The 18292-nt window shown below is 45.4% G+C and overlaps 3 protein-coding genes across 3 annotated transcripts; all 3 read right to left on the bottom strand.

Annotated features, from left to right (window-relative positions):
• Positions 1–781: 781 nt before the first annotated feature.
• LAJ45_04028 (uncharacterized protein) lies at positions 782–2610 on the bottom strand (the record flags this gene model as incomplete). The annotated part of the gene is made up of 7 exons (XM_046113609.1): positions 782–1388; positions 1449–1663; positions 1721–1841; positions 1920–1983; positions 2037–2205; positions 2272–2437; positions 2492–2610. 7 exons carry the CDS (start codon positions 2608–2610, stop codon positions 782–784), a joined length of 1461 nt encoding a protein of 486 aa, XP_045973338.1.
• Positions 2611–7222: 4612 nt separating this feature from the next.
• Positions 7223–8424, bottom strand: LAJ45_04027 (uncharacterized protein; the record flags this gene model as incomplete). The annotated part of the gene is made up of 5 exons (XM_046113608.1): positions 7223–7556; positions 7819–8050; positions 8103–8159; positions 8225–8305; positions 8370–8424. The coding sequence occupies 5 exons, from the start codon at positions 8422–8424 to the stop codon at positions 7223–7225; spliced, it is 759 nt and encodes a 252-aa protein (XP_045973337.1).
• Positions 8425–11575: 3151 nt separating this feature from the next.
• On the bottom strand, positions 11576–13701 carry LAJ45_04026 (uncharacterized protein; the record flags this gene model as incomplete). The annotated part of the gene is made up of 4 exons (XM_046113607.1): positions 11576–12460; positions 12519–13146; positions 13199–13463; positions 13533–13701. The coding sequence occupies 4 exons, from the start codon at positions 13699–13701 to the stop codon at positions 11576–11578; spliced, it is 1947 nt and encodes a 648-aa protein (XP_045973336.1).
• Between the last annotated feature and the right edge of the window lie 4591 nt (positions 13702–18292).

Below are 18292 nucleotides of genomic sequence, written 5' to 3'. Positions count from 1 at the left end.
ACAGTACCAACAGCACATGGCGGAGATCACCGTTAAATTCACACTTGCTGTCATACACATCATATCAACGGTATCCATCAACGGCAGTACATAAAGTAGCCCAACTAAAGTTGGTAGCCGAACATCAAGTGACGATCCCAATCCTCTCACTTTAACCGGCTGGTGCGGAGACAACACCGATCATGTGGGGAGAGTATGCCAAATTAAACAAGAATTGAAGACTTTTGTGGGGTACAAGACAAGTTAGCTGCAGGGGTCCTAGGACCTTTTTTTTCTTTCTTTTACTTTAGATGGAACTTCACAAGGGGATCGGGGGGTTTGTTTCCAGCCATTGAGAATCATGGATTTCGCGGGAAGCTGGCACGGTGGACTATCGGTTATTCTTGGAGCCAATTATATCTAGAGGAAAGGGGATTACAGGAGAGAGATGTCGAGTAGTACTGCGCGCTTAGACACGAGTACGGTACATGTATCTATCCGCACTGGGTGTCATAACGAAAGCACACGCATTCTCACAGTGCCACAAAACGATCTAAAACAGTGACTCTCATCGTAGAGCTTGACGATCGCAGAAGATGCTTGCGATGAGGTGGGCATACGCTAGTGATTTTCCTAGCAATGATTGGATATCACGGTTTTACATATTCGAGTGATGAGTTGTGATCTTGATTGGGCCAATGATAAACACTTCATACTTCAAAGTTAAATGTTCAATCGTTCCATTAAGTCATCAAATACATCTCGAAATCCTCATAATCCAAAAAAATGGCCCCCATAAACCTTAGATAGTGTACGTAAAGTCCTCGTGTCCTTCAAGGGGCCTTGTCAGCGTCCCTTCCCTGTGCTGCTTGTTCTTCCTCTTGAAGTACAGCGTGAAAATCCCCAAAAACAAAATGGTGGAGAGCTGGCACGCCATGGTTGCCCACAGCCCGTTAAGGTACCGTGGCAGATCCTTCTCTCTGAACACCGTGCTGGCATAGATACCCCCAACGCCTCCGAACCCAATCTGGAGCGCGGACCCAACACTTCTCTTTGAGTTTGTTCTGATGTTATTGGCTTGGTACGTGAGCACGGCTGGAATGTTTGATTGAGCCCCCGCCATACCGATAAAGATTCCGAGGTAGCGGACTCCGTTGTTTTTGTGGTAGGCGGTCATGGAAAGGCCGACAACGACCAGGACATTTCCTATAACGATGAAGGGCGCACGAAGACGGGTCTTGTCAGAGAGCCAGGCGAGCACTAGGGCAACGGCGACGGCAGAGAGGTATGGTGGGGCGGAGAGGATTTGGGCCATTCCCGCAGTGTAGCCCATTCCGATCTGGAGGATGATGGGCATGAAGAACGGGAAAGCGTATGCAGCAACAGTGGCATTCATGAAGAGAATAGAGCTGTAATTTGCGGTTAGAACGGAGGAATACCGGAATATAAAGGATATTAAAGACACATACTAGAGCCATAGTTTCCAGTCTGATAGATGTAACCCGACTTTTGCCCACGTCAGAGGATCTGCTTCCGAGTCGTCACGATCACGGTCAATTCGGGCTTTTACGAGCTCCACATCTCGGGGTGTCAAGAATGGCTTTCGGTGCTGGAGGAGCTTGTCTGGGAAATCAATGATAAAGACGTAGGCGCAGGCCGCACACACGCATGTGATTATACCCTCCTATTATTTGGTTAGTACGACTAAACTGTGATCGCAGGGAAATGGGGAGGGAGGTACAATGATGAAAATCCATCGCCAGCCGCCAAGGCCACCCAGTCCATCCATCTGCATCAACCCATATGCTAAGATTGACGAGAAACCTCCGATCATTGAGGAGATGAGGTAGAATGCGGCAAGTCTAATTTATTGTCAGTACTGTCTAAATTAATGTTTTATGTTGTGCGCGCATATGAGCGGGGTGTGCGTGATTACTTACCGCTTCTGCACCTCATACCTCACATACCACGACGAAATCAAATACACACATGCCGGGAAGAAGCCTTGCCATCCAATCAGTAACATTTTATCCAATCAAAACCAAATATTTCCCTACCTGCTTCAAACAACCCCAGAATCGCTCGACACACAACCAATACTCTCCAATCCTTCACAAACCCCATCCCGATCATGACACCGCCCCAAAGCATAACTATTGTGCCCAGCCATTTCGCGGCGCCGACACGACGGAGTACGATGTTGCTCGGAAGTTCAAAGAGGAGATACTACACAAGAAGCACAATGTCAGCCAACTACATGAGACGCACCGCAGTTAGCAGAAAAATACTTACGGGAATGAAGAAGATCAGCAATGCGATTGAGTAACGATCCCCGATTTTCAGTTCCAGCTCGTCCCTCATGCCAGCTACTGCAGCGTTCGACATGTTTGTACGGTCTATCAAAGAGACCGAATACAAGATACCTAGGATAGGCAGAAGGCGGATATCAATCTTTCGCCTGTAATTGCTTCATGTTAGAGCCGTCATTGAGAGTAGGGTGGTAAAAACCAACATCATCTTCTTCTCATACGCAAGGTCGACTCCGCTCTCAAGATGCTCGGAGTGACCCTTGCTGGCGTCATCAACGGCATCGTCAACGGCGTAGACCTCTTTGTTCTGGTTGGCCGACATTGTGGTAATGTTGGTTTGATGTCGGAATCTGGAGGAGGGAGAGAGGGACAGGACTCCCGGAGACTATATACTAAACCCCAGTTTCCATCTCTGAAGGCAAAATACCCACCCACATGCCAGAAGAAGTAGGAGAAACATGTAAAATCTGGGGTGTGCGGACCGCATGGATAGTTACTCTTGTTAACCCCACACTTGACTGGGGTACCTGTTCTCGGGCTGCATGCCAAGTATGTCGCCCAAGGTCCCCGTTCTCTTCAGGCGGAAATTCCCGTTAGAAGAACGTTATCTGTGGGTCTTGCATGATTGTTACTACAGAGATGTCTCTACCCATACATACATACTTGTTTATAGCTCGACGTTTTAAGCATAGACTAATTATACATACCTGTCCCATTTTTGTTCAGGTGACATCAAACCAGTAGAAGAACCAAATCAATGACTTCTGATATCTATCACGATAACCACCTGGTCTCTAATTCAATTGTGGCGATATTGGTGGATGGGGGCGGGTATTCATGCCTCGGTCCTCATATCAGTGTCGAACCGCAAACATGACTGCTGCTTAACTACTCCTACATATGCGGTTGAAGATCCTGCAAGGAGATCTTAATGGTTAGAAATTTAGTAGGTACAGGCGTTCCCAAGATGTTGGCTTTTGAATGGTCCAACCAAAGCTAGCTACTATCAAATGATACTATATACTCAAAGGCTTCTATAGGGGGCAAGACGACCTATCTAACTGCAACTATAAGCTTCAACTTATATTTCCTTGTTTTTAACCCAGTCTTATAGCTCCTAGGAACTCACAAGATCTCCGGGTTATACAGTTGGAAATCGCCAGGATACCTAGCCCATCAAACCCCCTTACCTGGTACATATGTATACTGCTGACCTCTGAGTACAGAACATTATGTAGTACTTTATTTAGAGATTTTCAAAACCCCCTCACGATTTCTCCGATTCACACGGACTAAGTGGTGCTGAACCAATCTAAAACCCACCAGCGACGGTGTCTTGGGTTGGGGGCCGGCTTGCACGGTGCTAATTTACCGAGCCCTAATGACCGGTTACCTAGATCTGGTGTCACACAATATATACATGTGTTTTACCTTTCAAACTAAGTCCAAACAGATTCCTTTTATCCCATTTCATGAATTCAGACTTAGATGGGACAGTATTTGTATAAGTATTAAAGCCACTTCACCAAATTTGGCGCTAGATAGCTCATGTTATCAAAAGAAAACCACTCTAGTGGGAGAATTTTCATTAAATCTGTCATGATGATGTTAAACCTTCAAATTCTTGAGGCTCTAAAGGAATCCATACTGGCCATGAAGGAGGTTGCCAGGGTAATGATTTCCCAACATGCATGTAGTGAGCACTCTAACCGCGCTAGTAACAACCGAGGCTCTAGTCCTACCCCATACCCCACAGTTTTAGACAAGCTTACTTCCCCATGTGGAGAAACTCGTTAGTGTGGGTTGCACAATTTTGCCCTACCAATGGAGCTCTCCGCCACGGAATTGGCAAACATGTATGCCTAATCGCCTAGAATTATCCCCCGCATCGTCGGACAACCGGCGACTAAGTTTTATCGAATAGTAGGAGACGGAATCCAGTGGTAGAGTAAGCAGCAACAGTTCAGAGAAATCGAGATGCTGGAATTCATATCCTAATCGATCAAGCATGGGAAAACCAACACTCTCAATTAACTACAGTACAAACTAGGTCAGATCCCACGAAGACAGCTAGGGGTAAAGGAACTTCCTCCCAAGAGCGAGATGTCACGATAAACATATCTACTCTACTACGTAGAGTAGGGATGCCAGAACCCCTCATGTGGCGTCTGTGAAGCGTTTAGGCCCCATTCTTGGGGGCTACCTATACCCATATTAGATTTTTCTTCACAGACCTTCCCAGCCTTCAAGGCCCAATCCTGGACGAAACCTGTAACCACAGACGTCAGCTCAGAGCTCAAGGTTTCCTGATTTAACCTTTTCAACCCTGCTCTAGGTCGCGTCAACAACTTCCACCGAGGCAAAGTCGAAAAAACCTCGGTACCGAGGAGCAAAAAACCTCGGCCGTCTCATGGGTGGGTACGTACTCATGCAGATGTTTCTTGGTATCACACCCTTATTTTACTTAGGTGTGTGAGGTTGTTTATCCTGGACCTCCTTCTTCTGCATGAACACGCCGCGCGACGACAGCTGCTGCGCTCACTGATTTTGTGAATTCGCAGTATCTACACGAATAATTATTGGAGTTCTTTATCTACGTGAAGTGGAAATACCTGCATCGATTTAAATTCCAACCTCGTTCCTAGGACTGTTTTTCTTGCTGTGTATATTCCCCCCAAACTGAGCGCAACTCCAATCAGAGAAAGAGTCAATGCCACCCAAAGAATCCCTAAACGTTCTGTACCTGACCATGAACTTGGCAGGGGATTATGCTCTCCACAGGTTCAAACGGAGGACTGCACACGCCTTTGCCGTTAGGTTCTGTGGGCTCACTCTAAAGCACGCAAGTCCGAATTGTGGAACCGCACCACGTGGGCGCATGCATTCTCCCATCTAGGTTTGTGGGGGCTACATGATCTTTGTGTCTTCTTTGCCATAAATATGACGTGTATATATACGTGTATACAGGGTAAATTCCAGAGGGAAATTAAGCTTAAATCTCAATAGACGCTAGCTACAATACTTGGGATAGACGCGTGCTTACACGTAGCTAGGATACAACCACCGGACCGCCTCCCCGCATAGCTTTAGCGTTCTCTGACACCTCTAAATTCCAGGACTTTTATAAGTGTTTGAAATTGACCATATAGATCAACGTCTCGTGTCCCGAGTGATAATTCATGATGAATACCATGTGTAAGATATTTTTCAAACACAAGCTAGCTGTCATATAATACATATCATGACATATGGTACAGGCAGTTCTTTCATAATTGAGCCCCCCCCCCCCAAAAAAAAAAACCCTAACCCAACCCCCGTGTTTGAATCTACTAACTCAGTTGACAAATTGACTAATCTTCTGTGGTTAAGCTCGCCCACCGGCGCAACCAAAGTTTAATTCTACGGAAAAGGTCTAAAATGACTCGCTTTCCGGTACGCTTGATGTAGAGCAACACATAATCCAAAATCACATACTTCTGCGGTCCAAAATGACACAGTTCAGAACTTCGGGCTCTTTTAGAAAGATCCGTTGAACTATAGCTATTGCTAAAATTCTAAACTAGAGGGCCTTTTAATTAAGCCATTAATAACCTATCAATACAAAATTCGACACTGTTAGGAGTACCCGTTAACGAACTAATTCTACTGGCAGAACAAATGAGAAAAGGCAAGACTCGGAATAACTAAGATATCCATCATATGATGTAGGTTGGACTTTATCTCGTGAAAGAAGATAAATTCTTCTAAAAGAGCCCGATGTTTTGAACTATGTCAATTTGGATCATAGAAATGTGTCATTTTGCATTATGTGTTGCTCTGCATCAAGTATACCAGAAAGTGTGTCATTTTAGATCTAGACCTTTTCCGTTAATTCTAACAAAACTTGATGAATGGTCCATCTCAATTACAGTGAGAGAAATGACATATCCAAAGGTACCGCTAGGCTTTCACATAAGTGTGTAGGGTGTCCTTATCGTATTCTGATCTGCACGTCGTCTCAACTGCAGCTTATTTTCATGGTGAGCTGCCTCGGGACCTAGAAACACACCCCAAACGAGGCCGAGGCATGTCGATGGATGCAGAGCCCCCACCTTGCCTTGAAGCCACTTTAAGACCTAGCTCGAGTCGAACATACGATTCGGTTGTCTGACACATCACCTATTTTCTTTCATTGGACGGACTTGCGAAATATATGTTTTCATGGTATCCCCGGCAAGGCATTAAGCTTTGAACCAATCTGTTGGGAAGACTTACATGTACTCGTGGACGAAATTCCACAGAAGTGGGGTAGTTTAATGGAATTTTATGCTCTTGAAGGTGGTGATGGCCGGACTGTCCAAAGAATCCTGGCAGCGCAGCCCCTCTCTTTCCATGATCCAGCCAATAGCGAATAGTACTACGCGGTGGGTGGCGATAGTACTGTGGTGATTGAATTTTAATTTTTCTGCTTTGTCGGCTGCAGCCCCGCTCCTATGGTCAGTGCACCCTTCACAAATATCCTGCATTCCCAATCATTGACATAAGTTTGAGCTCTTTAAGCTAAGTATTTTCAAATTTTGCGTAAGTCATATATCTCATAAGACAATAATCTCACGAGGCAGCAGTTTTCCTCGTGTAGAAGGCCTTAAGCTTCCTCGCCCCCTCCCCCCCCAACCCAAAAAAAAAAAACCCCCCCAACCCAAACAATAGATATTAGGCGCAAGAAGCAGGACTAAAAATAATCAACATAACAGGAAATCCGGCTGTATCACCTTTTATTCACTCTCTCAGAGGTCTTCTTAGAGTCCGAAGGTCCCATGCCCTTATCTAATTTTCTTTGTCTAAAAATTCCACATAATCTATATAACCTCTAGGTCTATCCCCAAAAAAAACTTCTATCGCCCATGGCCATGGCCCCATACAATCCCAAACTCAGGCTATCGAAACACCCCCCACTAAACCACTCCGGCCTTTCCCACCGCCCCCACAGCGCCCCCTTTCCCAAAGAAATCCCGGGGGATGTTATGAATCAAATTCCCCTTACTCTTCGTCCTAAACTTCCCTGTCTCCCTAGCAGGCACAACTAGTGTCGGCGTAGCAATGTCACCGTAATCATAAGTCGTTAATGCTGTAATCTGGACATTAACCGGTGTCAAACGTCGTGGTGGGACAAACATTGGGTTTGAAAGGTAGGTTTCCGTCGGCGCTGTCGTTATTCTTTCGGTGGTGGTTACGGCAGTGGTTATGATGCGCTTTTGTATTACACGGGTGGCTTTTCTTGTTATAGCACTAGAATTAAGATGTTAACAAATACCTTACCGTTATCATTATCCTTACTGGTAAGCTGGTAATTAAAAATAAACGATGCTGGCACTACGCGTAATAAACACAATACTATCAAAGCACCGTTCACAATATCACAATGGCAGTATATCAAACATAACTCTACCAGGACCATCATCATAACAACCACTCAACCAAATATCATACAATTTACATAACGCCCATCTCTAAAACAGCAAGTAAAACAAAAAACAAGACTGTTACTCACGCTTTAACCTCTCTCTTTGCCTTATCCTTGTAATCCTTACAAGCTTTCTCAATAGCATCTGGATAGTATCCCTTCAAGTCATCTGGAATAGTGACCGTATTGATCTTATAATCGACATCTTCATGCCCGTTGCTATAAGATGAGCTATAGCTGATATCATCGCCGTCACCATCACCTTCGTTGTCGTTATTGTTAATGTTGGTGTTCACGTTTTGGCGAGCGAAGAGTTGCGCTATGTGATTTGTTAATTGGATGAGCTGAGGACGAGTTAGCTGGGAACATACCAGCGATATCTAGATCTCTTTTTGAGACGTTGTTGCTTAATAAGCTATTACAAAAATCTAATAATCCAAGTCTTAGCGCTCCAAAATTATCAGTCCGTAGTAAACTCGGTGGATGATCTGACCTCCAAGATTCTTATCTTTGATTACACCCAATGCCTTCGTCTCATCGTCGGAAAGCTCTTGCCTGGCCTCGAGAGGCGATCCTGTATTGATTCTTGCATTAGCCACCACGAGACTGCTGAGATAGGAAACCGTTATAACACTCACCACTCACAGTCAACCCCACCGCCCCAATAATTGTCAATAAATATGTAGCGTGCATGATTCGATTCCTTGTTAAACAGAATTCTGTGAAATATTATGAGATAGGAGGAGAGTGTTGTGAATAAAAAAAAACGAAGGGATGGAGCCGGTATTTGAGTATAAAATCCACCACCCATGCTGACTTAGCATGCCTGACGGGGAGAACGCTTCCGCTGAAGCCGCTTGACGGCCAGGAGTTAATAACTAGGCTACAACCGCTTGCCGCTGAGATTCATTTTTCCAACTTCTGTTAATTCGATGGCCCTGGCCTAGAACGTGACGTAATTTGAGGTAATAACTACATGCAAATCCGTTGTCTCTCGAATACAATAACATTGAACCTGATGGAAGCCATCGAAGCGTTGGCCTCATACTGCCAGTCTAGAAGGGTGGAGAAGTTTATATGCTTTTGAAAACTAGACGTTGTTGGCCGGCTGTTGTGTTCAATCTCTGTTCTTCGACGACGATTCGAAATCACGTAGAATGAAAACAAAAACTTTCGACTGAGATAAACCGAGAGCCAATGATGTGTATTGATGATGATGAGAAAGGAAAGACAGTAGCTAGCTAGACATAGAGGCCGTTGCCCATACGGACACCTTTACACAAAGGGATTGTTCTGTACAGTTCTCTGACTAATGTATGACAAATCGTCCCCCAGCAAATATGCCCGACAACGTAAATACATGTAATTTTCTACCTAAATGTGCACAGTGGTGAGATTTGAGCAAGGAGCTTGTTAAAAGGTGAATGCGTCGTTAGGTGGATTGATTCAAGGGGCATAAGAGTCTCGCTAGATTATAGTCGCGAATAGGATAGGATAACATAGATGTTTTAGAATTTAGAACAGCTGTTCAAATACGGGCCCAACACCATTTGGATAAAGTCAAATATCACATTAACTAACAAATTGTACTAACCAAAATTAAGGAAAATTGGTCCCGATTTAGCCTTAGGCTCGGAAATCAGAGACTTTTTGCTTTATTTCCCTTCTAGTCTCTGCTCGTGGTTTGTCTCCAACAGAGCTGTAACATTCATGTCGAGTGCGATCTTGTGATGCAGCCCTCGGAATAAATAGAGTACATATGTACAGCGCTATGCCATAAATCATCGGAAGGTGTGAGGTCACAACGCCGCAACGCCTGACTGCAATGCCTGACCACAAATTTTTTCCACAACCACCGATGGCACCCAGAGACAGTGTACCCCGTGCTCCTACAACTATTAAGTTTGTAAAGGTATACACCACAACCCTTACAACTCAGCGGTTGGAGGAGTGTGGGGTAGATGTTCTGGAGGACTAGCTTGCCTATTCCCCTGACTTAAATCCCATTGAAAATGTTTGAGTACATCTCAAGAAGCTTTACCATCAACACTACCCCCATTTGGGATATGATACTAGATCACCTTAAGTATTGAAGCCCCTCATGGAGGAAGGTCTAATTCATTGCTGGGAACTGTTACCTGATGATTTATTCTCTAGAGATTTGGTAGCTAGTTGAGAGCATGCCTAGGAGAATAGAGCTGTTATAAAGGCAAGGGTTGGTATACAAGATATTAAATGTCCAATTATCTTTATTTAGCTACTATTGAACAACTATACAAAAAACAGCTCTCCAAAGGGTCAATTGTGGTTGCTGGGTGGGTAGTCATGATGGGGCGGGAGGTGTCGAAACCCGTTGCTACGCCGCCCCATACGATGATTTATGTCCTAGAACTAACGTTTTAGACCGGGTTCTGTGTCAGACATAGAAGAGTGTCAATCCCATACAAATTTGTATGGGGATTTCTGTTGCCAAAGCTATCTCCACCATCTCTTGAGATATTTACTGCCAGATTTTTAACAAATGAATTCCATTTAAAAGCACACGGATTAGGATGGTTTCCAGATGGATTATCCTCTATTATGGTGTTATGGGGTCTTCTTTCTTTTTGGGGGCTTTGTGTCTGGTTTTGGTGCCGTTGCCATGCGACACACTTCTAGGTCTGACACAGTACTGGGTCGAAAACGTTATACATATTACAAAATCCTTGTGTCTCGCTTACCCCCCGTAAATATAATCAAAATCTGTCGTGTTGTGGGACAACAAAAGCTAGAACTCAAAACAAATCGGATAGCTTCAAAGTGACAGTTAAATTAAATAATTTCAGCGGTCTCTCGACCACTATCAGGACCGACAGATGAGTCAGCGATTTCAATACATATAGTTAGAAAGGTATTACAGCAGTTTTCGCATTGTCTGTCCGCACTGGATTACACACACGTAAGGTAATTCCCGAGTTAGGAAACCGTAATTACTCTCTTAGGTATGGGTATATGTGATCTAGCTGTTACTAGTAATAAGCATTGCCTAAATGAGCCGTCACTTAATGTTTATGTGATCCGGAGTCGGCAGACAATATGAAAACAGCTATAATTACCATTCTACCCCCACTAATTATACACAATGATAACAATGACACTTTTTCATGCACATACAATATTCGTTCGAGCGATAGCTACAGGTAACTGTAAATCATGCTACAATTAAATTGCAGCACACGTACTCTGGAGCTCACTTACTCTCGTCCATTCATTCCAATCCTCCTGCAATCGTACAGTCCCGAGCATCCGCACCAGAACCCACAAAGCAAAGGCGCGCGCTGAGAATCATAGAATCGCACTCGAGACACACCGCCCCACACACCCCACATCCCACACCCCACACCCGTAAAAGCTTGTTCTCACTAATCACTAACTAGAGAGTCTTGGCCTGTGATCATCCAATTCGAAACTCAACCGGGCCTCAACGGTTTGATTCAAAACAGATTTCAAAGAAAGCTTAGGATGGGTGATGATTTGAGAGACGGATGATAGATTCAACAGCACAACAAGACATACAAGCACACAAAGTCAAAGAAAGTGTATAGTTAACGTACTCGAATCCGCAAAAGCAAAATAAAACAGTTTAGTATAACAATGAAATATAAAATGAATGGTATAAAAATGAATAAATAAAAAAACACCCTCCCACAACACAGTTTAAAATGCTCGTCTTAACGTTATCATACCCCGCCATGCAGTAGTTTTTTCATGATATAAGAAATTAAAAAGGAACGTCGCCCGCCTGTTGTAATAAAAAATGAAAATGCTGTGATGAGATGAGAAATATCAGCAGGTATAAGTACAATCACAATTTAGGTCGTCCTTCTGCGCCAGTTGGAAGCTCCTCTCCAAAGACAACCAGGCAGTCGTCCCCTGTTCTGTCCTCCACTCGTCGTTCTTCCTCTTCATTTCCTCTATCATCATCCCAACCCCAGATGCCGCCCCTTTCTAGGATCCATCGCTTCGCCAGGTCCGTTGCAACACGGTCTCCGTCACGCCTGGCATCCATAATCAGAAGGACACCACAGATAACCCAGCCGAGTCTCCAGAGAACAGCCCTTCCAGAACGGGTAAGTTCCTCCTTACTCCTTGTGTCAAGAATGCTCTCAAATTCTTTCCATTCTTTCCATAGAACAACCTTGCATCTTTCTAGGATCTCTCCGGCCTCTCCAGCTCTTCCGCCGCGCCCCAGGTTCTCCTCCACGAATTCATTAATAACCTCCCATGATCTTCCTTCCCCTCCTGCTCTACTTGTTCGTTTCAAGACGCTAATTAGATCTGTGATGAGGACGTTTGTTGTGCCTTCCCAGATGGACAAAACCTGTGTGTCCCGTAGTAGACGGGCAATGTTCATGGGCTCTTCAGTCTCATTGGGTCCAATTCCGCCCAGGCTTTCAACGGACTCCGACAAAGTAATCATGGCCAACCTTGCAGTGAGAGCCTTTGTCATTGGTGTCAGTATGCGGAAAAGCTGGATCGCCGAGGCCGACGAAGGTACATATAAGTATCCTGAGGAATTGATGGAGGTGGGTGAAGCGGAGTCTTCAATGACCGAAAGAAGGTGGACAGTGAGGAAGGTCAAGTGCGTTGAAGCCCTATGCAGTAGCTCCAGGCCAGCTAACGTCCGCAAATGCAGAGGCATCGTCCAGAGCGGCCTGTTTTTCGCGACAACACGGGCCTTGGCGTATGCCTATTTCCATCAGTACTGTACTCTTGTCGCGGTAAGGTTCAAGGTTACAATAACATACCTTCGCAATTGCCAAACCCCTCCTCATGAAGCTCACCGCTGTAACAGAGTTGTGGATTCTGCTAACGTTTAATACAGTACTTATTTCCCTGATACCGTCGCCCTCTGCTCCGATCAGCCATGCCCGCATTCCATTCAATTCCAACTCGGCAGTAGGCAATGCCATTGTTCCGGTGCTCTTCTTCAACCTCACAACCTTGATTCCGTTCCTGTCACCATTGGGCAACCTTGTTGGCGCATAAAAGGCACTTAGCCCGCTTGCTGTCCTCGCAAGTAGGATAGTCATGTCGGCATCTGTTGCCGAGGTGATGTACTTGTAGCCATCGATAATCCAGGGTCCCAGCTCATCAACGTCATCAAAATTTGTAGGCTCCGCAAGAGGGGAGTAGACTGCTATCGTCTCTCTACGGCCAACCTCTGATCCTGGTGGACGCTCAGTCATCCATTGGCCGCTTGTCCACCTCGTCGATTGATCACGCGAGATCAGGCGAAAGTGGGCATTCGCAAAGACTTTACCCTGGGTTGAAGACGGTGCTTTCGGGATTTGCTGTGCCAGCAGACGGGCGGCACCGTCGGTCATGGCAAATGGGCATGTTGTAATCGCGGATGATGGAGACAGAATGTAGTACCTACGATTGTTAAACTCCGGGATAGTTTTAAGGGGGGACGGAAGACACATACTTTGCAAACTGTCCAATCCTTCCATATCTCCCTTCATAACCTTCGGCTACAATTCCCTCGTGAGCGCCAAGCTCTGACAGTTTTCGCCAGCCTACGGATGTCCGAAGATTTTCGTTTCGGTTGGCGAACGCGTCATGTGATTCGAGTGTTGGCGGATTTGTCTCGGCATCGCGAAGCCAGGTCAGAACCTTTGGCGAAAGGGCTGTTGAGGCAAGTGAATCAAGTTCTTTGTGGAGAGGCTTTAGGAGCACGGGTGAGAGATATACTTGTTGACAAATTTGTTAGCTGGTTGAACGAACGCCGTGCATGTGAAGAAAAAAGGGGGGAAGCGTACGAGAAAGAATCCGTTGGATAGCGACATCATCTTTGAATTGGTTCTTGAGCCTTGGTGTTTCTTGGAAGTATCCAGTGTCAACGGACGAAGCCTTTGAACTCGGTGCCTTTGGGCGGGTGGGCTGGTGGTGCTGGCTTTGATTTCTTGACCCTGATGTGGTAGAAGACATGATTTTCAAAGACTGGTAGTATAGATTCTTAGAGGGTGGGTGTTTGTTGGGGAAAAAAACAACGGACAGGACAAACAACTGGGAAGAAATATGAAGGGGAAGAGGAAGAAGAAGAAGGGCAAAAAGCAAGGTCGCGTGAAGAGTTTCCTGGTGTCTCAACAACCACCAGTCTTCTTACTCAATCAATCACTCAATCACTCACTCTAAATATCGCTAGATCATATTATCACCAATACCTGGTCTCACGTTATCTAAGTTACGTGCACTCCACCCTGCCTCCACGTCGAAAAACAGAGACTGTATGCGTGCAGCGTGTCTCTTTACAGGACCCGGACGGTAGGGGCCCCGGCAGACTGGGTGAACACCGTTCGTTGGACTACATGCTACTGACTGTTGCTGTTGGTGACAATCAGTGCGTGGTTAGCGGGTGTGTTGCCGCTTCGTGGCTCCACTCAAATTGTTTCATTTGTGGGGGAGGCTGAGATTCCCGCCCTCCAGTAAGCGAGACATCGGCATTCGGGAACGCGCAGATGTAAAGCTGTACATTTCGGACCCTGAATAGAGAAGAGGAGCAGCAGCAGCAGGTATCAGAACACCCAAATGTGCCTAGCTGTGGGCAGAGAAGGTAGGTGGAACACCTATGGCAGGTGGAGTAGAGTTAGAGAGTACTCTGCCTACAGTTCAGAGTGGGTAAAGCTGCTGCCCGCCGTGCTGCATTGGAACTTGATAGGTACCTCCTACATGATACCATACATACGGCTTTGCAAAGCTGAGAAAACTGTTGGCCAACTGGGTAGGTATATCCTGTGCAGTCCAAACGCAGGAACCCTGGTCCAATTGAACTGAGATGGATGGTTTCTGGCGGAACAACGGCGCCACGGCAACCTAGGCCCGCGAGAATTGGCTGCCTACGGTGAATTATGCCCAAAATGTTTTGACCTCGAGAAATGAGGAGTTTTCCAATTAAACAAAAATTAATATGTATAAGCCATGGAAAGGCACGTCCCTCGGCGTCGTGGTATCACAGTCAGAGAGCACCTGTGTAACTACTTCTTGAGCTGAACTGAGTCTGCAGCAAACACCAGAAAATTGATTCCAAAACAAAAAATGCTCGTGCATGGTCATCTTGTGGAGATAAGTTGGTTTGGACTCGAATAGTAGTTAAACTAGCAGCAAAGATGACCTGTCAACCACCACCACCAGTGCACCACCACCAACAGGAATACTCTACTTCCTCCCGGTTTTCGGCATGCCCCGACTCATCCGTTTTCTCAACTGATCAAAAAGCATTTATGTAGGCATCTTCCTTCGATGTGATCTGAAAATCACTTGCCAGTTGTTCCTCAGAGTGCAATATAAACAGGATATTTCGATCATGATCTTTCCTCCTGGGTCTTAGAATTGACAGCGTCCATGTAGGGGCGCGGCACATTCGAACACTCGAGGTAGTTCTACCCGGCTGAAGAAGATCCAACGCTTTGATACTCGCTCGCGATGGCGGAGCTTTTTGGCGCACAACCCAGTGTGTTCTGGCCGTTTGAGAGGGGAAGGATCCTCGAAAGAAGGATTGTTGTGGTTCTAGAATGGTGCGCCGTAGGCAAGGAAGCTCGGTGTCATGTGATACCGTGCTCCCTTGAAGCTACATACGCGCTCCTTGCTCCTTGCTCCTTGCTCCTACAACGTGACGCGACGTGACATAAATTACGAGAAACGCAGTGATTTGTGTCTGCGTTTCTTAACCCCTTCTAGATGGAGTTTAAATAAAGCACCCCTCTTCAAGAGATATATACAGGACGGGTTGGAATTAGTGGAAATGAAAATATTGTTATCTCAGCTGAAGTATCAGAGCTTTTCTAACTTCCATATAATTCCAAGGTTAACCAGTATGCAGCATTTCGAGGTACGTTTCCAAGCTAAAGGGCCGTAGCGTACTCTAGTAGCACATTGTGCAAACGGAAATTAGTATTCCAAAGTTGGATATGCTGCCAAAACTCGAAAAATTGGCTAGATAGTGCCTGATCAAAGTTACTTCTATGGGAAAATTCTGATGGAGATCGATCTCATTCAGCCAATCGTTGGAAAGATAATCCTTGGTCAGAGATAGCCAATTCTTCGAGCTTCTGCGGTATCTGAAATGCACTCTTTATACCTGAGACACGAGGATCAGGAAAAAGAAAGGTTTTCCTTTGGAAAGCCTAATGCGAGTGATAATTCATGACATATGCGTGAATTGGATCACTCTTTCATCAACATACCGTCAGAACATATCCAATCACCAAATTCTTCCTCAATTTTTTATTCTGCTCTGCCTGCCCTACACCCACCTACCATCAACGTTAAGGAGACACAGTCACGGCAATTAGCGAATACCGAGCGAGAGACGGTTCACATTCTGCACCACGCGCAATTGAGGATATGTAACTAGTTCCCGGTGAAACGGTCAGGCGACCGCCACTAAGACGGCAGAAAAGTACCTCCGGTTCCATGCATAAGGATGGATGGGGTTGGGATGACGAGAGGCAGCAACAGCAAGACAAGTCGTGCGTAAGATGATCCGAAATAGTCGATAATGATTGCTCGAGCTCTGCCGCACCGGACACGGCGGCTGTAGATCAAAGAACTGAGGATGATACACTAGCGTATAACGGGGATCGTGGGGTCTGTATGGCTCGAGACGTGGAGCTCTCTCTGGTCTGTCCGTGGCGGAGTTATCCACCCATATTTTGGGACCAGTGAAGTTTATTGGTGGTTTTGGTATACACCACATCCACAACACTGCCGGGCCAAGGTGGGTGAAGAAGCGAAGCTCACACGTAGTAAATAGTGTCTGGGAAATGTAAGACACTCGGATCGTAATCGGGTATTAGCGCAATTATAGTAAAATCCGAGAACTTGAAATGGGCCAATTGCAGGTAAAATTTCCTCCTCAATGCTTTATCGAATAAAAGGCTTCTTCAATTTCGCCTCGTCTTCGCCTTGACTCTGTATTTTTCTATCCAGAACTGACTGGTGGGATTATTCCCACTTCATCGCCCTCTTTCAATTCCCTCTCTGCATCCTCTTCGATATCCACATACTCCAGATTCACTGTAACCATACAAGAACCTAAGACCTTCGCTTTTATCCCCGAATAGTTTTCATCGAGAGTATCGAATAACTTTCCCAGAGCTAACGGGGCTGGAAGAAATTCGCTGTCCTTTTTTGTAATGGTAGTAGCGGAGGAGAAGTATAAGATTTTGAAGGTTCCTGGTGGAGCTTTCGACGCCATAATGAACTTCTGAAAACTTGAGACTCTTTTCGTTTTAGATTGATTAGTGAGTGGGGTTAAAGGTAGATTTAGACAAACACGTGGGAAATAACAACCTTTCTTATTTTCCCGTGGGATAATTACTGTTTTGACCGCGGCGGTTGGTTAAGACTCGAACACAGACGTCGGGAGCTTCCAAAAAATCTAAATTGCTCTTCACCGGAAGACTGAAGGTAGAGAGGGACATCAAGGGTATGCCAAGACGTAGATTGCTAAAGCACAAACATTCCCGATACGCCACCACTAAAAACTCGAAAGTGGAGGGGTTTTGCCTTATCTCATAAGAGAAGCTTGATTATCCCGGAAATATCCGATCCATAGGATGATGATGGCGGATCTGCACGTTTGCGCGAATATTTAGAGAGGGATAAGCCCGAGGAAAGGGAAAGATACATAGTATTTGTGTCTTCACCATCCATAGAGTTTTGCCTGTCGGGAAAACACTGGTATGTGCGTCTACGGTGAAAAAATTTGCCGCATAACTGATACATACATTTAGAAAGTTTCTTCTCTTTGCCCTGGGCTATGATAGAAACAGGTTTTCTTAGGGGATATTTTCGGGGATATTTTCGGGGAGATGTCCTCAGCGTAACAATTGACATCAAAGGCTTGGAGACAGCGGCTGTACGTAGTGGGGTAATGACGAAGGAGGGGTTCTTGAAAAAGAGCCTCATGCATGCGACGGGGGAATCTCGGCAGATTGTCCGGGGATTAATACCAGGGCAGTTCCTACTCGAGTACAGAGCAAAGGTTTTCGTTGTAACATGGTCATATCAGAGTCGGATCAAACTTAAGATTTCAATCTCATCTTGACAGTGAATGGAATAACGGTAGTATACCCACCTAGATATTGCAGACTGTTTTTAGATAACCCTAGCCCTGATGATGAGAGGATCAATCTAGAACAAACTTTTCGTAGGGGTATTGGACAATTGGACATATCGACCATTATATCGTTAACTGAGAACCTGAATCGTGAAACTCAGGTGGTAGGGTACATAAATGTATATAGGGCGTTTATGTTGTCAAGCTGAAGTCGAGTGATATTTTGTGCAGATATGCACATAGTGTAGTTACCGGCGTGTAGCTGGATCAACCCTTAGAAGGCCTAGGGGACAGCAAACTTATAAGTATTATTTCTCTAAGAATAGGGGATCAAAGCCTTGTATACCTATAATGAACAAATTTGGGGCGCTGGCCTGCAGAGGTGCCACTATAACTACGACTTATCCCTGGAACGAAGAAAGGACGTTGGAACAAGCTCAACCATTGAGACATTTTCTA

The sequence above is a fragment of the Morchella importuna genome (genome assembly GCF_003444635.1).
Source record: "Morchella importuna strain M04M26 chromosome Unknown Morimp01GS009, whole genome shotgun sequence".
In the NCBI taxonomy this organism is placed as follows: Eukaryota; Fungi; Ascomycota; class Pezizomycetes; order Pezizales; family Morchellaceae; genus Morchella; species Morchella importuna.
Note: the sequence above shows the minus strand (reverse complement) of the source record. Positions and strands in the feature narration are given on the sequence as shown.